Below are 24383 nucleotides of genomic sequence, written 5' to 3' on the forward strand. Positions count from 1 at the left end.
TCTATATTTGAACAAATCTTTAACTACAGAAAGATAAGCAAAGACCTGACAAGCAATTTAATGTCATAAAAAGAAGAAAAACTTGACATATCAGACTTATATATCATGCTAAATCAGTACTTTTATATCAGACTTATTGTAAATCAGTACTTTTCTATCTAAATCAGTACTTTTATATCAGTACTTTTCTATCTATAATCAGCCAACATTTAATGAAGTGAAAATTTTGCCTGCATGAAACTAGTCATAATAAAATGAGACTTGGTTTGCTCTTTCATGAAGAACATACTCCAGATGTTTAAGTGATTCAAAGAAAACCCAGAGTATAATGGCTCCCTTCAATGTTTTCTCACTTACTGCTTCCAAAGTGGAATAAAACCTAATGAAATTCTGATAGTATGTAAATAGCACACCATATTGTTCAGTGTTAACTGTGCTTTTTGACATGTTATGTTTAGTGTTTAATAATTTAAACATAAATGTATATGTGCGATATTAAAAGTGCTAATATTTGAAATAGAGTCAAACCCAATGTTACGTCCACTTAAATGACATGGTGCCTGTATTCATTTTGACATAGTATGTCCTGTGGTTTAACGTTGAGGGTGCCATGCTTCTTGTTGTGTACACTTCTAGGCATGGACAGCTTGGAGCAGTGAGCCACCCTCAGGTGGTATGGAGCTGCCACCAGAACCTAGGTCAAGTGTCAAAGTCAAGACTAACTTAGACACTCTCCTGCCTCCTTTTTCTCTTCCTCTTTTCTACCCTCAGTTATCTCCTTTCCTCCATCCTCATGCCCTTAGTGCCCTCATGATTATCTCCCCAAAGAGAACTGTTGCACCAGATTCTCTCTTTACTAACTCACCACCCCCTAATCAAAGCTTCCTTTTATCTTAACAGAAACTTAGGCATGCAGATTAAACTGAACAAATGGCTTTCCCCCCCAATTAATAATATTCGTGGTAGCAGTAGCAGTGGTAGTAAGACTGGTAGTCAAAATTTATAGTGGATGCTCTCTATTCCAAGTCAATTAGGACCTAGAGTTCAACAGTTAATTGAAAATGTCAGTTAAATCAGGGAGTCGTACAAAATATATCTTCAACATTTTTTTCTATGTTAAGATAGTCACTAATATTTCAATGTTGTGTGAAGGTTTTTTTCTTTGAGTGGAGATTCAATGATTAGAGTTCTCCATAAATCACCCTGATAATACAAACTTCTGGATTTCCAGTTCAAGTTTCTTTAATGCCATTGGGAAACATGAGAAGCATTCTGAATACAGAATCCTTTTAAAAATTTCAGACTGTTTTCCTAATGTTTTACAGTTGTCTTGTCCATACCCAGTTCAACAGTACTTCTTTTTTCTTTTTAATAAGCAATCTTCTAAAATATTTAAACTTATTTTTATAGAAATAATAACGTATTTTCTTTTTAGACTTTTTTTTTTTGGTTAGGAAGTCTTTAATTAAATTATGCAATTGTTACACTAATTGGCAAAAGCAGGTTTAAGAACATGCAGACACTGATGACTCAGCTAATGAAAGCTGAAGGACATGCATACTGACCTATACCTCTCACATTTTAATCAGAGATCATTAGAGGCCCCAGTTGGGGTGTTTCCCAGACCAGTGAAGACTCTGGCTAATCTGATGAGTCTTAAATGGAGATCAGTTAAAGGAACGTCTACTATAATTGGTAAATAGGACCAAAAAAATAAGAGGCCACAAGATCCCATGACAGTGTGTGTGGCTGTGTGTGAAAGAGAGAGAGAGAGGAGAGACAGAAGGAGATAAGGAGAGAAGGAGAGGAGAGAAGGAAAGGAAGAGTGAGTGCTGTGATTAATTATGAATACTGAAACTTACTTTTTAATCTCCTTCATCCTCTAAAACATTGACACAGGATTAAAATCTGTGTCCAGGACTTTGGGGGAGAAAGTGAAAATCAAAATACTCAAGTAAGAGACATTTGAACATACACATTATGTAATCCAAGGGGAGCTGAATTGTAGCTATGTCTTAACTGAGATACATATTCAGCTTAGTGGCTGAGAGCCACACTCCCGAAGGCAATGATGAGTGTGCAGGGTTAATGTGCAGCATTGTCAGAGTCTGCCTGGCTATCCCACCATCTCTGCGATGGGTCCCATTTATAATTTCCACTCATATGTTAGTTACTTATGGTTACTGAAAACATGTATTATGATCCAGAAGAGAATGGTTCCATTTTGTAAGCATTGTCCTTGTCCAGGTTTCCCCATTGACATTTAAGAAATCTGTTTTCTAACCTTTCTATTATATAAAACAAAGTGATTATGGATCATTTCCTTTTAGAGATATGAATTCACATTTATGGATTTTTACCGCTTCTCTCCATGGGCACTTACTATGATTTTTAATGTATATATTTACTTATAAGGAAATGGAATAAAAATTTACTATCAATTCCTATAATAACTTTCTTAGTTTAAAAATGATTACTATGACATTCCACTGACATGAAATTAAATAAAGATGAAAACATCAGATATGATTTGTTGTGTGTGTAGTCAGTCAAAAGGGTTTCTTTTATTTTTCTTTGTTTTTATTCTTTGATACATAATTCACATACCATAATATTCATCCTTTTAAAGTATATAATTCAGTGGTGTATAATATATTCACAGAATTGTGCCACCATCACCACTGTTTAATTCCAGAATATTGTCACCAATCCCAGAAGGAAACTCCATGGTTCTTTAATATAATATTTTAATATTATATTATATATTTTTAAAAAAACTGTAAGTTCAACAAAGTGATTGTTACAGTGTCCCATATTACCTAAGAAGTATGTAAGTGTCTTATATGCCATATAATACCACATTTTAGTGGTGAGATATCCAGTTTGGTTTGAGAGGATAATGCTGTTCTTATTTAGAATGTACATACAGGGTCCTTCCACTTGGAGTCAGAGGGAATTGGAGGGTTATAGGTGCGGTCAATGTAAACAATAGTTTTATTAATGTAGTGAACAAGAAAAATAACACCTGCCCAGATCAAGCAAGTTAAAACAGCACATCTTGCCAAGTAAGTGATGCTGTCCTTGTGCACAGACATTACATTACACAAACTGTTCTCCGAAGTGAGGGAATTTGTCCCTTAGAAATTGCTCTTTGGAACATTTGGACATCATGCATCATGTTAAAGATCCATAAATGTCATCTCAATTGGGTAGATATGATGCATGGTAATATCGTCCCCATATCTGCATAGGGTTCTTCTGTTCAACAGATTGCCATGATGCATTGCATCACAGAATCCTGCTCTAGTGCTTCAGAGACAGCTGAGAAGCCCCATGGGAGCCTTCTTAAGTCATTGCTACAAGGGCTAAAATACCAGGAGACCAGGAAGTCATTCTTAGCACTTGACAAAATACCCTAATCTCTAAATGAATCTATTTATGATGTAGTTGGTACAAAGTAGGAATGTAATATTTTATGATTGAGTACATATTTTATTGTAAAAAGAATAAGGATCCATTTTTGTTGTGAGATGAGTAGAATTTAGAATCTAGCAGCATTATATTTTTCCTGTTACTTTGTAAATCCAGAATTTCTTTGTCGAGGTATATAATGTAATTGTTAAGAATATGTACTCTGGAGGCAGACAAACCTGGTTATGCACCCCAGGTTCCTCAATTTTGACCCAGGGACCTTGGGCAAGGTTTAACCTCTGTGAATTTGTTCTCTCGTGTGTAAAATGAGAATTCTCTAACTACCAACCTCATAGGGTTAATGTGTAGGAATAAAATCGGATTATGTGTGGACAGAGCTCATCACAGGGTTAAGCACTGAAGAAGTGCTCAAAAAACATTAGTTATCCACTCATTAACTTATGTTTATTGTTATAATACCACTATGATAGAGCAAATATCAGTGACACCCCAAACAGAATAAGATGCCTTGTAGTTCCCATGTGTCTGAGTTTTTTTGCTTTGAATGTTCTCATCTTCCATTTTGCCCTTGACTGTTTCACACAGGCACTTCGAGGAGAAATTGCACCTCTCAAGGAGAATGTAAGCCACGTCAATGACCTTGCTCGCCAACTCACCACATTGGGCATTCAGCTGTCACCATATAACCTCAGCACTCTGGAAGACCTAAACACCAGATGGAAGCTTCTGCAGGTAAGCACATTATAACATTGCAGTTCCTTCTCTGACTATACAGATAAAGCCTCTTTGTAAGGAACAATAAAAAGTAATTTCTTCTTGTGATATTCATGATGATCATTTGTGAGTGTAGGATATTTTGTATTATTTAATAAGTCCCTATATATATGTTTTCAAACCTATTAATATGAATTTTTATACAAGGCTTAAAGTTAGACTTTATCTTGCAATAAACATGGAGATAATGCTGAATCATGATGGAAGAACTAAATTACTGGCATGCAATTACTCTGTACTGTTATTGCTTGGATTCTTAAAACGTCTTTCCTTTTGGAATCCTAATTCAAACAAAAGTCAATAGTAAGGCTTCTGAATCTTTTAAAGAAAGAGATCCTATCACAAACCTACACATGGAAATTTTTCATAGGTTTGCATAATAAATACAGGGAATATAAGTGTGCTCATGGTCATGCTTACTGGCCATGGGACCTCTGGCAAGTTATTTAACCTTTCTATGCCTCAGTCTTTCATCTGAAGAAAATGTGAATATTAAGTGTTTCTAAAATACTGGTCTATCATTGGGACAGGTAAGTCAAAATGCATGGAAAGGGCTTGGTGCAGTAATAGCCCCATAGTAAACACTGTATAAATTCTAGTTCCTGGTGTCATTAAAGTTATTATCATTATAATGTACAAGTTTTGTAGTCAGATTTACTGAGTGACCTTGAAGACACTTGACCTCTCTGTCCATTTCCTCATCTCTAACGTGCTTGCTGTCATATTAAAGGCACTAATTCATGTAGAGTTGTTAGTATACTATCTGGCTCATAGTAAGAACTCAGAAAAGGTAATGGCGGAGGCGTGTCTGCGTGTTCCCTGTGGGAAGGACACTGTGTTATACTCCCATGCCCTAAAACTGTTTTGACCATAAAATTAGGGAATTGTTTTCTCTCTTTTTCCAATTTCATATGATGCGCAGAGTAGGCTCTTGAGGACAGGGAGGAAAGAAGAAACTAGGTTTAAAAATATTTGCTTTCAGTGTTTTAATAAGAAAAAAATGATAAACCAGATTACTTTCTCTACTTGAAGTCCATTTAGAGGTGTGATTGAAAGTCCTGTTAAAGAATTGCTAGGTCTTTAATAAAACCAAGTTCCAAACTCAAGACCTCTTGAGATCTCATATAATTTAATTCTTGTTGTGATGGATAGTATTGAAATATTTGTATGATAGATTGTTGTAAGTGGCATTGACTAAAGCAAGGCAATATAGTTAAGTGGTGACATGCATTTCTATGTCTATTTGCTCCACAGTGGTTAAGTGCCATTAAAATCTTATCAGTTTCATCCTTAGTATGTTTTTTATTGTAAACATACATAAGGAAAGTAATAGATGTCCAGGAAATACCAAAGGACACATTTGTTCCATTTAAACACTCTTGAACTATTACCTTAAAATTTCTTTCAGCGAGCTGAATACCACATTTGCCTTCAGAATATGGTACAAGATTTGTGACAATGCTGTATAAATTTACAAATGAGATAAAAAGATTATGACTGATAGGACAAAACAAAAAAAAAACAATGTTAAATGATCCATTATAGTTGTACCATGTATTTAAAGTATGACAAAATATAAATAGCTTAATTTTTATCCATTCTTTAAAATGAATAAGGATTTAGTTATAAATATACAAAAGTACATAAAAGAAGATAGTGTGATATAGTAAAAAAAAAAAGAGCATGGGAGTGAATATTAGAAAACCTAACTTCAAATTAAAATTCAGCTATTATTTGACCTTGTTATCTTGAGAAAGCCATTTGACCTCTCTCAGCTTCTATTCCTTCTTAACCCATTTTGTCTAAGGTCACATCTAGTTCAATTCTATGATTCTGTATCTGGATATCTGGGGGAGATAGCCATAACAAAATTTAGTTTGGAATCAGTGGAGTTGCTTCCTCCTTGTATTAGAGCTGTGGCTTGTTGGAATTATGTTCCTCCTTCTATAATTCTAAGTGTTAAACCCCTCATTCCCAAACACATCTATACACAGCCTTCTCATATTAAACAGTTCAGTCTGTGGTATATGATCTTATTGTGGCAAATGTCACATGTTGCTATTTTTGAATGTGACCTTAAGAATATGCTTAAAAAGTGTATTTTTGCAGAAAGCTGATAAATCCAAGGTTTCGGGTTGCACATAACTGAGTCAAGTTGATTCCATTCTCTTCTTTGACCATAATTCTAACCACTCTGCTGTATTATAAACGTGAGTCCTTGTTCAGAAAGGGAACAAAGCAAGAAATGAGGTTCACATCCAACAACTTTATCCCCATTACTGGAAGAGCAACTCATACATCATGCTGAGAACATTTTACATTTAGAGGAATGTATGTGAAGGATTACCCAGCCTCTGTGGCGGGAAGTGTGAGCCCACCATTATTATGACATCAGATTTCTATGAAAATAAAGAATTCATTCGGTTACAGTGCTATGTCAGTTAACTAAAATCAGGAGAAAGGTAAGTATGAGTTCATCTTTGCTTCTCTGTCTGCTGAGACAAAGGAAAATTGAGAATGTGGAGTTGGGGTAGGGAGAAGGCAGATAAAAACGTAAGAAAAAGTCTTATATTTGAGCAAATCATGTAATAGAAGAAACAGAGTTACGTACTACCAGCCTATGTCTACTTGATATCAGAATATCCTGGATTTAGTTACATGATCCATTAATTTTTATTTTAAAAGAAAGCCATGCTGGTTTTTTAGCTGTGTGTAATAACACTCAAAATGATAGAAACAGATAACCATGTGTATGTGAACATCAACAGTAGTGTAAGAATCCAGTCACAATTCATCTGTACATAGAAACAGAAGGTATAGAAAGTTCTGAATTTATTTTGAATCCACAGATAGAAGTATAAAGACATTGGTTTGCCTGTTGGAAACTCTCTGTGGGAATCAAATCCTGTTTTCTCCCTCAGAGTGGACATGGTGTGGATATTTCTACAAGACCATCCAACAGTGTGTTTGGGCATAGGAAACCATCATTCCCTGTAGTTGAAAAAGTTTTCATTTACATTATCTCATTCAATCCTCAAAACATTATGATCATGTATTATGGTTATATATGATCACTCTTCCCTTTTACAAGTAAGGAGACTGAGCCTTGGAAACATCACGTGACACAACTGCAGTCACACAGCTTTTAAGTGTCAGTCATGAGCTGAATCAGATCAGAACTGCAACTCCCCTGCCCTGTTTTGTTGCCCCTTCTCAACATTCCTATTAAGTTTGGACTTAACAAAGTCATACTCTAAAGCTATTTTGGGCAACACAATACTTCACTTTTTCATGCTTCCCCTCTTTTCTTAAATGATTCTCAGGGATATTAACTTTGAAATCTTCCTTTTACAAACCAATGGATTAATGAGCCCAGTTCAGTGTACCCCTTAAAATCACACCTGTCGTTTCAAATATAAAATTATAAAGCATTATATTGCTCATTGTCTTTAGAACTATGCAATTGTACTAAAATCGACCAAAAGTGATTTTAATAAATTAGCTCTTAAAGTGGAACCAATGTTAATGTCTGATCCAGTAGAAATGAGTATTAAAACCAAATGGGAAGAAAATTAAACCGATGATAAACCTCTCAAATTTTGAAGCAGTGCACACACATTTAGTGCCACGGTCGTGCTGTTTATTCACCAAGCACAAGTACTGTGGGGGAATGTTCTGTAGGGATCACTACTGTGCTACTAGGGAAGGTTCTAACCGTTTCTCTGCATCATGAGTAAACCCAAAAATAGCAACAGAAGCTGCATATACACTTTAAAGAATAAATGCTTTATTGACGGTAGAATGTATGAAATGTAATCCCTTGAAAAACATTAAAAATGAAGACATTTCCATGTACTCTTTAAATATCTTTAAGGACAGCATCATGAATTATGTATGTTTTAAAGGTTTCCTAAGATTCTTCCAAAGTCATATGGACAGTTATATACACCATCTTCACATCGCTGTGGTAACTTTCTGTCACAGGGATCTAGACCCTCAACTTCTGTACACTCCATTCCTTCTTTCATTCTTTCCTTCTTCTTCAATCTGTACTGATTAAGCACCCACTGTATACCAAGGAGACATCGTAGTTGTCCTGTCTGGTCCCAGGACATACTGACCAAAACTCCTTTCACTGCTTACATCATCTTAAACAAAGCTTTATAGATAAATTTTCTTCTATTACTTCCATAATGACCCACCCTTTTCCCCTTAATTCATCTTATAAGCACACAAAATATGCTATTACAACACTAGTACTATAAAAGTATCTGGTTTACAAAATCTTCAGTAATTTCTGACTGGGAGTTTGGTGTATACAATCAAATTAGTAACATTCACGGAAGGACATGAAATCACATTTAGCTGTCCAACAGAAATACTTGCATGGCTTTATCTTTTTAAAAACTAAAGATTTTTAATTTAAAAAATTAAAAATTTCAACAGAGCATTTTATGTTCTTTGGTGAGATAAGTTTTTGAAGCAGCCTTTGGTCTCTATATATGTATGTCTTTATCATCATTGAGCACATGATTTGATCCTTTTTTTCCTCTCTTTTTTGTTGAAGTATAGTTGATATACAAAGTTGTGTTAGTTTCAGGAGTACAGCAAAGTGATTCAGTTATATATATATATTCTTTTTTAGATTCTTCTCCATTATTGGTTATTACAAGATACTGAATATAGTTCCCCGTGATATACCAGATTTAATCCTTTAATTGTGTTAATGGATTTTGAACATTTTCTTCACACTCCCCTTTTTTTAAGGATCCTGTGTTAATCATGTTGCTTTATGGTTTATGAGGTCCCTTCTGGGCAGGAATCAAAGATGAGCTAGTCTGTCTGCTCTTACAAGTACCATTGGCCCATTACCAGCTGAGGGTGAGGCAAGGACTTCCAGCTTCCTTCACTTCAGTTTTGGTAAGGGTTAGTTCTGCTGAAGTCTTCTTAAGCATGTCCTTCCTTGACTTTTTCTTTAACAAGACCAAAAAAGATTCTGCTTGTGGTGAGACCACAGAACTCAGGAGAAAATGGTTAGTCTAAGCTCATGCTCAAAGGAAATATGTTTTCCTATATCAGTGGTTCTCAAATGTTCATGAACATCAGAATCACCTGCAAGATGTATTAAAACACAGATCAGTAGGCCCTGTTCCAGAGTTTCTGATTCAGTAGGTCTGGGGTGGGACCTGAGATTCTGCATTTCTGACATACTCCCAAGTGAAGCTGATGCGCTTGATCCAGGGCCCACACTGTAAGACTTTAGGGAACCATTGTCCTACCTTAAGCACTTGCTGGGTATAGCCAGGTTAAATGATTTTATGTATATGACTTCTGTCAGACACTTTGAGAAGATTAGAATTAGACTGTCGAAAATAAGTATAATGTAATGCAGAAAATTGAATATTAGAGGAGTGTTACAGTACTATGGGAACATGGAGACCCAAGCACTTAACATGTCTTTGAGACAGAAAGAGGAGAGTAAAGGGAAACTTTTAGTCATTCTTAGTAACACCGTTTGCAGCTATATGGATTTACAAATATAAACCCATACATATAAATATGGATAAATACAATAAACATAATGTAAATGTGGATTTATATTTGCTCTCTTTCAAGCCACATGGTCTAAAACTATGCTGTCCAGTAGCTTCATGCAGATACCAAGCCCTTGAATGTAGCCAGTCCAAGTTGAGATGTGTTGGAAGTGTAATATACACACTAGGCATATACATACACATATACACATTAAGTTTCAAACACTTAGAACCAAAAAAAATGTAAAATATCTCAGTATTTTTATATTGAATGCATGTTGAAGTGATAATATTTTTATGCATCTGTCACTAAAATATATCATTATGATTAATCTCACTCATTTCTTTTTTATTATTCAAACTTCGCTATTTTTCTTGAAAATGAATTTTATGAGCCTGTTGCTTCAAGTAGAACAAACTGACAGTGTTTGTTTCTTTTTTTTACTTTTTTAATGTGTCTCCTGGAAAATTGAAAATAACATATGCAGCTCTGATTATTTTTCTGTTGGATAGTATTGGTCTGGAAAGTAGTTCTCAATTCTTACTATGGATAAGATTAACCTGCTGCACCTGTTAAAACACCATCCCCCCCACCAACACCCAGCCTCAGTAGGTATTGGCTGAAACCTGTGATTCTACATTTCTACCAAGTTCCCAGGAGATGCTATTGATCTGTGACCACGTATAAAAATTAGTTCCCAAACTATGGGTCACAGAGTTTTACAAAGAGGTCTACAAATGTATTTTTGCATCAAGCATTGTCTGTAGCTTCAATACAAAATTGCCTGGCCCATATACCACTATTTTTCATAAGTATGTAAATGCATTTGTGGTACTAAACTCATACAGATTTTTATAAGCTGATCACTTTTTCACAATTAAGTGATAGTAAAGTGGTACTTTTATTATGTGGGCAGCCTCTAATTCTTGGAATATTGATAAGGGAGCCACAGGCTTGAAAAGACTGAAAGCCAATAGAATATCCAAAACTATTGTAGTAATGTAGGAAAAAATAACCCGCTCTAAACTGTAGGTAGCTCTTATAAAAAGATTTCAATTATAACATCAAGTTTGATGTGCTCATTGGCAGGAGTTTTTAAAAAGTTGAAGGTAAAGGAAATGAAAAGGACAAAGAGGAAAGAAGGCTGTTTGCTTTAGAAAAGGTTACGTCACAGAAGGATTTGTTGAAATTAGAAATGGAATGACCCGTGAAAAAAAGGACAATTAAGTTCTAGGAAAACATCTTATTTATCCTCTTAACCTCATCTCTGTTTGTTTTTTTTTTTTTTAAAGAAAGTGAACAAGGCCCTTTAAAGGTTTAAAGGAATGTGTAAATCTGAATGTCTAGGATAGTTACAGCCCTTAGGACATGCTCAGGTCCAAGTGCAATGTTAGGCCTTGGAGACATTTTCCTCAGTCAGTGTGGTTTCCAATGTTTTTACAGGTAATTGTACTTTATTCAAGAGGAATGATATTGAAGTTGCCCAAGTAACCTTGAAAGTGACGTGGCCCAGATGTCCCAAAGTCTATCCTCTTCACCCCAAAGAAGAATAATCTAGTTTTCATGGGCAGACTGTATTTTTTAGACAGGCATCAGGATGTGTGGGACTGTAGAGAGAAAAATGAATGATGGGAGTGTGACCAGAAGAATTTTATGAGCTACGAAATGAGACTTAAGCCAGTAGGAGTCAAAGAGATCTTTATTAGAGAGAATGAAGGGCATATTAACTGTTCAGAGATTTCATAGTGAACCAAAATCATTACGAAATATTAATTAAGCTACCTGATTGCTTGATCTTTCTGGACTGCTTGATTTCTGATTTGTTTTCATCAGGAATTATTTTTGCTAGTTCTGAAGCTAGCTACTATGGCAATCCAGATGCGTGTTTTATTATTGTTTTTAAAGATGTAATGTATTCCTGTTACACGTGTTTAAACAGCAGTTTTGTGTATGGATGGATGTATTTCTTTTAGCTTCCTGACCTCTCTAATTCCTTTTGAGAAATATGCGTATATGTACATAAAACCACTATAATGCCCATGTTTTCTTTTCCTTCTCCATTATTGCACAACTGACATTTGCCCTTCCCTCAAATTTCTCACTGCTTTATTCTTTATTCTTCTGAGTGTTCTTCCCCTTCCAGCCTGACCTCCGTCCCTCGCTGCGGCCTGACCCTGCCCCACCCATTCTTCTGCATTTGTTTGCCCTGGTGGCTCGCCTCTTTGCTTTTCCCACTGTCCCGCTGCGCTGCGTGTGAAACCCTCCGCCTGCAGCTGCTCGCATTTCCCATGCTACGTCATGCACAGCATTCAAAGAGCTGCTGTTCTCACATTTCCCCCAGAAAGACTCCCCTTCTCCTCCTTCCCTCCGCATTCCTCTAGAAATAACCCCCTTTCAGACCTTGTGAAAAGCTGAATGTTAAAGCCAACTCTGTAACTCCGACTGGAAACTAGCTTATGAAATACAGAAAGGCTATTTTTAAAGGTCAGTACCACAAAGGGAATTTTTAATTACTATGGTTTGTCTTCATATTTCTTTATTCTTACAAATTCTATAATGTCCTGAAAATAAGTATCATTATGTTATAAATTCTCCCCTCAATTAATATATACATTAATTTAGGAAGTAGGGATGTGGATTGAAAACACAATAAATTATAAAGTGATTATTATATTAGAAATACAGTTTTTTTACAAAGGGCCATACTTTACTAGGCCAATGCAGTTACAATTTTACTGAGTATTATGCATTACTGAAATTAGTAATGAGCACTTAACTAGTATTTACTGCATGCCATTCACTATTCTAAGCATTTACTTGTATGCATGCTTTTAAGCTTCACAATCACCCTATGAGGTAGATATTATTTTTATCCTCCTTTTGCCGATGAGAAAAATGAGAAACTAGGAGGTTAGGTGGCTTGCCTGTGGTCACATAGCTGCTAAGTGAGAGAGCCAGGATTTGAACCCAGGCAGTCTGGCTGGGGAGTCTGTCAGAACTACTCACTGTGCAGAATTGCCTCTGTGCTATGAAGGTATGTAGATGTGACAATACTTCCTCTTCATTTACAGTTCAGCCCTTTAAACAGAAAGTATAACTTCTTTACAGTTATTGATTTGTCAGGAATCACCCGCATTAAGAGTTTAGGAAATGCTGATTGAAAGTAGGATGATTATAGGAATCTCAGACCACAATCTCAGCAAGAGCCTGTTGAACCCAGAGCCTGAATTGTTCACAGATTAAAGAGGAGAATCTCATCTGTAAGACCAGGAGGATTTACTCATGAAATTCTTCCTGTAGTGAGCAGAAATACTCCTTCATTCAATAAATATGTTCCATTCAGTAAATATTTTCCTGGTCCCTATGTCTGCCAGACTCTATACTATATAATAGGGATACAGTCATGGAAACCCCAGACAGTCTGCCCTGATGGAAGTTACAGTTTCTTGGGAAGACAAGCATTTTAAGAAATCCTGATATGATAATTATAAACTGGTTCCTGTGATGAGAAAACATGCAGAGCATAATGTTGATATGATAGATGAGGACCTAAGCATGCGCGTGCATGTGTGTGCACGTATGCATGGGTGTTACAGAGAGGGTGGGAGGCAGGGAACGCTGATCAGGAAGGCTTCCCAGAGAAAGTGGCCTTCCAGCTGAAACCTAAAGGATGAAGACAAGTTAGCAAGTGACTTTTCTATTCATCATCTGTAGCTTTTATTTTAAATGGCCTGAAGCTTGGGACTAAGAAACTAAACAGAATAGTAAAATTCCGGTCTGTAAATTTAATAACTATGAATCATTTGAAGTAATGGACTGCAGAGGTAATGTATAATTAAGTCACATTGAAAGATTTCCTATCATTCTCTATCACAGACACCGTCCCTTTTGCTTTCTTCATTGCACTTAGGAGAAACTATAGTTGTGTGTTCGTTTATTTAAAGTCTATCTGCACCATTTGAATGTCAGCTCCATGTGGACAGAGGCTCTAACTGCCTCAAGTCTACTGATACTTGGCAGTACCTTTTACATAATAGGCACTCAATAAATGTATCTTGAGTTGCTGGATGCATGGAATTAAGCAAAAAGGTTGTTGTTGTAAACTACAAAATAAGTGGAAAGTTATACCACAGGTGGTATATTATGAAACAAAACTACCATTTCTGAAGAAATAGTATTTATGTCTAGATCTGTGGATTTGTAAAATTAACCAATGCTTAAATCTTTAAATTTTTTCAAAAGAAAAATAATTGATCAAAAATTAAATGTGCGTCCTTCAGTCTGTGGTGAACATAGTTCACTCATACCCTACACCTTTACCAACAATGAATGATCTGTGTGCTCTAAATGACATGGGATATACTTAATATTACCCTTGGAGGAAAATGGCATGAAATAGCTTTTCTTTCTCTGCCTCACTTTATTTTAGTTGAGGTATAATTGACATATAATTATATTGATTTCAGGTGATTGATATTGATTGATTTGATATTTGTATATATTATGAAATGATCACCACAGTAAGTCTGGTTAACATTCGTTACCATATCTGGTTACAAAATCTTTTTTCTTGTGATGAAAACTTTTGTCTTTATATTTAATGTCCATTCTTATAGGCAGCATATAATTGGATTTAGCTTTTTCAAAATACAATCTATCTCTTTTAATTAGGAGTTTTTAAACCATTTATACTTAATGTGATTATTGATATAGTTAGGTGTAAACCTATCATCAAGCTATTTATTTTTGCTTCCTCCCATTGGTTTTTTGTTTGCTTGTTCCTCTTTTTCTGTCTCTCCATTTAGGTTAATTGGAATTAATGATCCATTATCTCCTATGTTGGCATATTGGCTCTAACTTCTCTTTGTTTTGTTCTTTAGTGGTTGCTTTAGAGTTTACAGTATACAACTTTAACTTACCATAGTATACCTTCAAGTGGAATTAAACCACTTCACTTACAATTTATGAGAAACTTTCAATAATATATTTATATTTCTACCTTTCCAAAGTGTGTCCTATTGTTTGCTCCTTTGGGGTCTCTTAAGATTAGGTGGGATTGGACTGACAGTCTAGGACTGATTATTCCCCACTACTGAGGTAAGACTTCTGGGTATTCTGCCCAATGCCCTGTGAATCATGAGGTCCCCAGTATAACTGGTAGACGGTAGGTACTGTTCTCTGCCATATATGTTACTTCTAATTCTTCCTAGTGATTTTTTCCCCAGGGTTCCAGTAGTTTCCTCACACATGTGCTAATCAGTACTTAGCTGAATACTTGCAGGAGACCTTCTATAGATCTCTGTGGTTGTCTCTCTTTGCAACTCTCTCTCTCTGGCTTCTGTCTTATGAACTCAAGCTACCCTGGTCTTCCCAGACTCTCAGTTCCATCTCTTAAACTCAGGGAGTCTGCCAGGATCCTCCTGGATTCTTCTTTCTTTCCCATGCTGTGGACTGGAAACTCTCAAAGTAGTGAGCTAGGACTACCCTAGGGCTCACCTTGTATGTTTTCTATCTCTCAGGGGTCCCTAGGCTTCCTTGTCTGATAACCATTGGCTTACACTCCACTACTACATATATTTTGTCCATGTTTTTATTTCAAGACATAGGTTAAATTTGGTCCTTAGTACTTCATCTTGTTCAGTAGCAGAGGTCCTAAAATAGCTTATGAAGCACTGGGTTTTTTTCCTTGATTTGGAGATCACATGAAAAGAATGTTGGAGGGAAACACATAATTAGTTGATAATGTGCAATCCTCCAGACCCAGAGATGCTTTTAGGCACTTACCAACGTTGCACATACTTCATTTTTCTTTCACAATAGCAGTGATTGCCTTGCACTGTGTCCATGATACTTTTTGCCTAGTTGTATTTAGGGTCTTGCCTTTGTAAACAAGTTGGCTAAGCCTCAGGCCTTAGTCTATTTCTAAAGCATCTGGCCAGGGCCTGAAGTCAAGGCTATGTAGCAAGGTGCTCCAAGCATAAATTAGCCAATAGTACAGCCGCTAAATCTACTTTTAAACCAGCTGATTATGTCAATGTGTTTCATTGCTTTAAAAATACCCACTTTGAATTACTGAATATATTCATATTCTTAACTTTACACTTCATCAATCATTCTTTTTAAAGCTTCTATTTAGTTATGTTTACTACTGTATCATTTAATGACCAACGTGGTACCATGCATAAGCTTTATTTTACGAAAGATGTTAAGTTTAAGTTGTTACTGCTCATCAACTCAGAGGATTTTAGTTCTGAAAGTCCAGAAACCCAACCCTTGATTTTACAAAGACATCATATGATGTGTCATAGTTCACACAGCTAGTTAATAATGGAACCAGAACCAAAAATGTTCTTTATTCTTCTCACACCCTTTAGTTTTATTCTTAAAAATGCACCCCTTGGTTTAAATATTCTATATTCTAAAACATTTTTAAAAAGGAATTACTTATCCAAATCCCACCAGTCTTGCAAGGTCCATGTGAAACAATGAGATAAAGACTGTGAAAGTGCTTCGGAAACTATTAAAAGCTGTAAAAATGGAAGTTTTATTATTAGAACTGTAGTTCATTTCTGTGAAACCTTTATAAACTTTTTCACTCTTCTGAACTTGATTATGCAGTATCTTTTCTAATACATTTGTTCTTCCTCTGTAAGAATTTAATCCTTTCTGCCCAGCTGGTTTGTTAAAAGAGGGGCTCTCTTCTTTTCTAGAATCTATTGCTATTTTATATTATTATACAGCTTGTGGATTCTCACTAAATACGTGTCGGATAAAATTGAACCAAATTTCTTTCTAGACATGTGAGGGTGAAAGCTATTCTGATCCTTAAAAAGAACAATACTTTCAAAGATTAAGGTAACTTGTGCCCTTTTATATTTGCAATAAAATTGTTTTAATCTGCCTTAAATTCAGTTGATGTATCATATCTGCATCTCTGTTCAAACTGAACAGATTTCCAGGTTAATGTAATAATTTCTAACAACAGCTGTCTATGCTGGCAAGGAAAAGAAGATATGAGAGCATAATCGTATTTTCCTTCTGCTGTTGGCATTCCTTTCCTCTGAATTATAGCTTACATTTTTTTATTATCTCAGTTTGACTTAGTCTTTCTAAATATGCACTTCTGTTTCCATCAATAAATATTTACTGAACTACCTCTTAACGTACTGTCTTTTTGTAACATAGAAAACTCAAATGTGGGTGGATGCCTATACGTGGCACTTAGGAAGTATAAAAAAGATTTCGAATTGCTTCAAACAAGTCAGCACCCCCGATTCTCAGACATAGTTTTCCCATCAGATGCTTAAACTTTAGAGGCAGTGAAGTTATCTGTAGGGCTACAGCTACTGTGCTAAAACTTGGGAATTCAAACATTAGCCTCCTTGAATTAGGTCCATCATCCATCACATATCTCAGTAGATTTCTGTGCAATACATAGAATTTTTCATTCAGAGTCACCTTTCCCCTTTCTGAACACTACCCCACTGCCTGTCTGCTGAGTGTACTCTGTTAAACCCTCTCCATCTCCATGGGGAGTGGCCCCTTGCCTGCTGTGCAAATTATATGCTGATCCTGGTCACCGCAGCTTCCTTTCTAGCCTTTTCTGCTCCTCCGCCAAGCATGAGAGTGCCCTGCTGATAGTTGGGATCTATCTATGGGAAGGTGGGGCAAGTCGTCCTCAGTTAGACAGGTCCCAAAGGAGTATTGTTTAATCTCCAGCATTCAGTGGAGACGCTATTATTTCCATTTCTCCAAACCCATTCCCTCTATCCTATGCACGCACATCCTTCTCTCTTGCTGGCAGAGACCTGGCCTGTTCTGATCTACCCTTGTCCAGGTGACTGTGCTCGCAGAGGGAGGCCTCGCCCTAGGGAATGAATACTGATGGTACTGAGCTATTTCATGGTGATCTGGTGGTCCCAGGCTCCTGGCCAAGGATCAGCCATGAGCATTTAATGCCATCTCAAGCAATAAGATACAAAGGGAAGTCGGCTTAGGGGAGCATTTGAGAAAGGTTTTCCTCACCCAGGGAACTAAACGGGCGCGCTTTTTCTTTTGGAAACTATGCCTACGTCTTCCCCTCTAAGTGGAATGCTCTTCCCCCAGCTACCTATGTGAGTAACTCTGTCACTTTCTTCACGTCTTGCTCAAATCTCAACTTCTTAAAGAAACCTCCTTGAAAATTAACCACCCTATTTAAACAGCAACCTGCCTTACCTCCCCCTTCCCAGCCATCTCAATCCCCCTTACCTTGTCATGGTAGTTCTTGTACAAAGATGCCCCCACTCCGGGATCACCAATAATCATGTGACCAGTACACCTTGCCTAGTCCCTTCCCACAGTGACCTGGGCTGGCTTTGTATTACAAATCGAAGGCAGAAGTGACACTGTACGATCTAAGACTTGCAGCTTCTGTCTTGGTGACTTGGAACACTCACTCTCGGGGAAGGGAGCGGAGCTGCTCTGAGTCTGACTCCCGTAAGGCCACTATGCTGTGAGAAGCTCTAGCTTAGCCACATAGGGAAGCTACATGAAAAGACAGCAATGCTTGGCCAGCCCCCAGCTATTGCAGCCATCCCGTGTGAGGCACCAGACGTGAGCCAGAGAAAGACTGCCTGGGACATTCATGTCAGTTGAGCCTTCAGATCACTCCTGCTCCAGCTGCCATCTGGCTGCAAACACATGAAAGACCCCAAACGAAAAACACCCAGCTGAGCAGAGTCAAGTCGCAGAACGAGGAGCAAGAGTGATCAATTTTTGTTTCAACCCAATAAGTTCCAGGGTGTTTATGGTTCTCAGCAATAGGAATAGCGGACCTGTTTTTTCTGTTTTTTCTTCTTTCTATACCACTCATAACATACTACAGAATTAACATATTTAGTGTGCCTTTTTTATTGTCTGTCTCCCACCGTGAGAAAGCAAGCTTCGTGAAGCCAGGGGTCTTGTCTGGTTTTTTTTTTTGGTACTGTATCCAAAGCACCTAAGAATAGTTCTTGGCATGGTAAAATTTCCTGAATGAATGAATGAATGAGTGAATGAACGAACCAGAACTTGAGCAGCCTTTTGTGAGTGTGTGGTGAGTTCACCTAAGGATGGCAGAGTGGAAAGATAGGAAGAACCTGAGTTCTAATGAGGCCATTGTGCTTCTGAATGTCCCAGTTCTCTGCTCTTGCCTCTGCACTCCTGTTCAAGCCATTTTGTGCTGAGTTTTCTATTACTTGCAGCAGAAGGCATTCCATCTGGCACATGATCTTTCAGATCATTCTAACTTGCAGCCGTAGGACTCAGACATGACTGAACTAGAGGATGAATCCAAGTGTCAGGCACCATGATGTTCTCAAAACCATTCTTCTCCTTGCTGACTGAGACTTCCTTCCTGAGTGAAGCAGCTAGTTTATAATATATTCTTTCCTTAGTCCTTCTCCCAAGAGGCCTCCTTGCTCTCCCTACAGCAGGTGCCTGGAGAGCCACCAGTGTCTTAAAGTTGACTGTAATACACTTCTGAATATGTAACTCCAGAACTGTTGTAACTCGAGCATTCTCTCAGTCCCCATAAGTCCCCATCCCATGAATTTACCATACTTATCTGAATTTCTCAGACTTAAGCTGGGAGCAATGCCACTCAAGGTGGGACCCCACTCCCCACCCACCATGTAGCAAAAACCAAACTCTATTCATTACCCTCCTCCTTGCAATGAATTATGTAAAACCTAAAAAGCAAGTAAATTAAGTCACTATTTGGTTAATGCTTATATCCAAAAATCCGTTTTGCCTGAAATTCAATTTAGTATTTTGTAAATGACTATACTAGAGAGACTCTGTTTGGCAATAGGGACAAAGATGTTCATGGCACTAACCTCCTTCAAGGATGACTGATACATGAAAAGGGCTCCGCTAGAAATGAGGAGGGGAAAAAGTGTAATTAACATGCAGAACAGTTAGCGATTAATTTCGCCCCACGGATGACATTTAAGCTTAGACTTATTGACTAGGGTTTCAAAAGATAGAAGAAAAAAAATGGAAGGGTTTTCTAGGAAGAAAGGACAGCATAAACAAAGGTTTAGAGGTCCAGGGAAATTTGACATCAGGTGGAGGGTGTATGGTGAAGAGGGTAGCAGAGGTGAAACAAGTAAAATCTAAGCAAATGAAGTACATGTAATTAGGGTAGAGGAGACATAATTAAATAGTTTCTTCAAATCTCCTTTTGACCTTTTACATTTGTCGCTCATAAGGAAACTATTACACTAAGATGATTTTCACCTTTTTTTTTAAAGCATATTTGGCCCAAGTAAACAAGGCACAGAAACTTTTTAATGTAAAATATTCATTCAACCTGAAAGAACATTGATGATTCCAGACCATTTAATGTTAAATATTTTAGAGTTCTAGATTATTTCTCTTTGAATGAGCAGACTTTTTTTTCAGACTTGAAAATATATGTTTAGTTTGTAACAAACTAATTGCTACTGCGTTCATGACAGTCTCCTGGGCATCAGCAAGTTCAAGTTCAGCAGGTAGGAATCTGGCCTCTGAGAATGTAGCCTAAGCGTTAAGGAATGCGTGATTACTCCTGTAATTACTTGAGAGGAGTTCTGAAGTCCTAATGGGGTTGATGGGGCCACCAGATAGCAGGGGTCAAGAATGTATAAGAGGTTAGGAATTCAGGCTGGAGCTGTGATGGGGAGTTAACAGGTTCTGAATATAAAAGATCAGGAATTCAAATTGAAAGTTAAGAAACCAACATCTTAGAAATGTAAACCTTACTTTAATTCAGAGTCTCTCCAAACTAGGACTTCACAATATCCTCGCCAAGGCAAGAGCTCATGTCTGTTTCTCTTACGTGGGCTGGAGCAAAGGGGATTGTAGATGGTGTGCTGGTTAGAGTGCTTTCAGCAGCCCATAGCAGAATGCCCGACTTAAAGGGCCTTGTGTTTGTTTTTCCCAAACTTTTCTCGTTATAAGAATCACCAGGGGCTCTTGATTATGTTACTAATTCCCAAACTCTTCACTTACAAATCTGATTCAATAGGCTGGGGAATTTGTGTTTTTAACATGAACTCTGGTGAAATCAGGCAAGTTTTGAAAAAGCTGCCTTAAATAATAGACACATCTGATCATCTAACACAGTGGTTTCCAAGCTTTAACATGCATCAGAATCACCTGGAGGGCTTGTTAAACTACAGGCTGAGGGGCTCACCCAGGGTTTCTGATTCAGTAGGTTTGGAGGAAGGTCTGAGATTCTACATTTCCAGGTATGTTCCTGGGCGATGCAGATACTACTGTCATCAGGAACCACTTTGTGAACCACTGGCCTGGCATAACCAGAAGTCCAAAGGTCTTTAGATCTGGGGCTATTTAATTCAGCAGCTGAACTATATTCGGACTTCGGTTCAGCTTCTCTGGGCGTCTCTTGGCTTTCTCGTCATGATCTAAAGGTGGCTTTCCACTGCGCCGAGCAACACATCCTCAGACAACAATATTCAAGACAGGAAAGAAATGAGGTACAAGGATAACTCCATGGAGAGAGAGAGAGAGAGAGAGAGAGAGAGAGGGTGTATGTGTGTGTGTGTGTGTGTGTGTGTGTGTGTGTGTGTTGGAGAAAAAAGAATTTCCCAGAAGTTCCCTGGCAGATTTCTCCTTATGTGTCAGCCAGAGCCGAGTCTCTCTGTACCTCTTTAAATCAGCCACTGGCTACAAGGAATGGTGCTGCTGTGTACCATTTTAATTCCCCCTAGCCCTGGGTCCACTGATGCCCAATATCTGATCATAATTTAGAGTCTTTACCAAGGAATAAGCAGTGAATAGCTGTTAGGTAGGCAAATAGCTGGGAATTCATTCTAATACTAGTGTGATTAGAGGTCTGGTCTGGGTTGAAAATATTAATACAAATACTGGTAAATAATATATGATGTTAGCTTTATTATCACCATTTGCAACAGACTAATGGTCTCATGAAGGATTTGGCCCTGCCTACTGGGGGAAAGGGCCCTTTCAAAGCTCACTGCATACCTGTAGTCATCCTGCTTTCATTATACCTGTATATGGAATTGCAAGCTGTCCCTTCAGGTAATGAAATTTAGACAAGTTGGAACCTGTGTAACAGCAAATCAATACTGAAGTTATAGGCAAAGCCTCCGCTTGTGGAGACTAACACATAGGATAGAAAGACTTCGTGACCGAAGTTTAGCAAATCCCACACTTACACATATCCAACATAGAGAGAAAACAATATATAGTGCTGTGTGTTTTTATGTTTGCATCTTTCTCTTCATTCATTCCTAAAGGTATATTTTTTGTAAACACATAACTCAGCTATGCCCCAAATGGCCACGGCCACTGCAGAATAGAAAACAGTTGTTTATTTGGGCCTCACATCATTTAAATACTTGATTAAAGAATGCATAAATTCTCTCCTGAATTATAAGGAAAATTCTCCAAGTTTTTTGCATTCTTTGATAGTGGAAGATAGTGACTAATGTGAGACAATCTCCTGTTTTATTTTTGTTTCCTTTCAAGAACTTGCTTTTGTTAAGAAAATTGATGACTTTGAAAGGGAAGCTAAGGTGACAGATACATTTCCTATTGGTCAACTAAAAGTGTTTCATATGACTTTTTTTTAACATTTTTTATTGATTTATAATCATTTTACAATGTTGTGTCAAATTCCAGTGTTCAGCACAATTTTTCAGTTATTCATGGACATATACACACTCATTGTCACATTTTTTTCTCTGTGAGTTATCATAACATTTTATGTATATTTCCCTGTGCTATACAGTGTAATCTTGTTTATCTATTCTACAATTTTGAAATCCCAGTCTATCCCTTCCCACCCTCCACCCCCCCGGTAACCACAAGTCTGTATTCTCTGTCTGTGAGTCTATTTCTGTCCTTTATTTACGCTTTGTTTTTGTTTGTTTGTTTTTGTTTTTGTTTTTTAGATTCCACATATGAGCGATCTCATATGGTATTTTTCTTTCTCTTTCTGGCTTACTTCACTTAGAATGACATTCTCCAGGAGCATCCATGTTGATGCTCTCCAGGAGCATCATATGACTTTTTTAAACCACAATTTAGTGATAAGTTTACCCTTCAACATAGCAAAACTGACGTCTGCCACATTTGTAAGCCCCATCCAGCCTGACAGGGTTGTTGATTTTAACACCAGTCTTGTGTCCAGAGACCAGGAAGCTGACTTTCAAAGATTATAGTCGATTGAGCTGGCACCCCATTCCATAATCATTAAGTTCTGGTTAGGACGTAGTATCTAGACCCTTCCCCTGACCTTGTCCAAGAAAAGCCTGGGCAAAGACCATACAACACCATTAAAATCCAGCTTCATAGACACACCCCGTCCCTGGGATAGATGGCAAATGCACACAGGGCAAAAATGTGCATGATAAGCAAAAACGGGAAGCTTCCAAAGTGCTGTCAAATCACTGATAATTTGAGCATACTTAAACATACAGCAAGACAAAGACAGCCTTTGCCTCCTGCTTCCTTCAGTTGTGAAAATGCTGTTTTCCCTTCAGAGTTGATTGCCTGGAAAATAGCAAAAGACGTTTGAGAGCCTCTGCCGGCAGAGGGTGCATTTACCATTTGTGCATTGGGTCTCCGGCACTGTGCCCTGGGGCTGCATTCTCTTTAGTTTCTCACACTCACGTGTGGTGTGACTGCTTACAGATACTAGACTATCTCTCAGATCGAAGCAGGCACTGGTTTGCCAGCAACTTTTGGTTGTTGTTGTTTTTGAAGACCATGCAACTAACAGATGTTTGTTGTTGGCTCCATATCTACATTCTTTGAAAGCTGGAGAATCAAATTGCTGACATTCAGACAACACTAATTCCCATATCCAGGGAGCCTAATTTGCCATCCCTGAGATCCTGATGCCTGGTGTTCATGGGTTTAAAAACCATTTCAATGACACAATATAAGAATGGGCTTGGGAGATGCAGTGCTGTCTCCACTAAAGATAATCACATTTTATAAACATCTGCGTCATTACTGGTATGATTCATCTCGAAGCTGTATACAGCTGTGTTTCCAGTTTCAATTAACAATCCCTTAATTGCATATCCATCTCATGTTACTAATTTAGTTAATTTATTCATAATTAAGAGTATTCTGTTTTCTCCCAAGGTTTGTCGAGCTCAGAACATTATAAAGAGAAATATTTTAAGGCAGCATCTCTGAGGGATTTTGTTTCTTATAATCACATCACAGTAAAATGTCATTCATGCACCCAAAGGAAGATGAATTGCTAAGGGATTTTTTTCCGGTAAAATAAGAAGCCATGGGAAGCTGCAATGTGTTGTGTTTTTAAACCAAGTTAAATGCTATGTATTTTGTTCTTTTCTTTCTCCTTTCCTGACATCCTCTCCAAAAAAATTATCATTTGATTTGGATTATTATTTAAGTATCACAGGAAATCCAGTCACCAGTGCAGATAAAACTGTCATTACCCTGTCAGGTAATGATGTCTCTTAAAATCTAAGCTATAAAATCTGTGCATTTCAGAGGACATGAAGATCACGAATTTTAAAATTGCCCAAGCCTAAGCAAGTGGAATACATCCTTGTGGAAAATGGAAGACGGATGATAACGTGATACCGGGCAGTTAATTCATTTTAGTTTGACCT

General features: G+C 37.4%; 1 protein-coding gene across 9 annotated transcripts in view; it reads left to right on the plus strand.

Moving 5' to 3' along the window:
- Positions 1–24383, plus strand: part of DMD (dystrophin) — a 1947932-nt gene that overhangs the window by 1656971 nt on the left and 266578 nt on the right. For all 9 annotated transcript variants that reach the window (XM_064483309.1, XM_031445593.2, XM_064483311.1 and 6 more), the window contains one exon: positions 4018–4164. In XM_064483309.1, coding sequence (XP_064339379.1) covers positions 4018–4164 — 147 coding nt within the window. The remainder of the gene's footprint in view (positions 1–4017; positions 4165–24383) is intronic.

Source organism: Camelus dromedarius, chromosome X (genome assembly GCF_036321535.1).
Source record: "Camelus dromedarius isolate mCamDro1 chromosome X, mCamDro1.pat, whole genome shotgun sequence".
Classification (NCBI taxonomy): Eukaryota; Metazoa; Chordata; class Mammalia; order Artiodactyla; family Camelidae; genus Camelus; species Camelus dromedarius.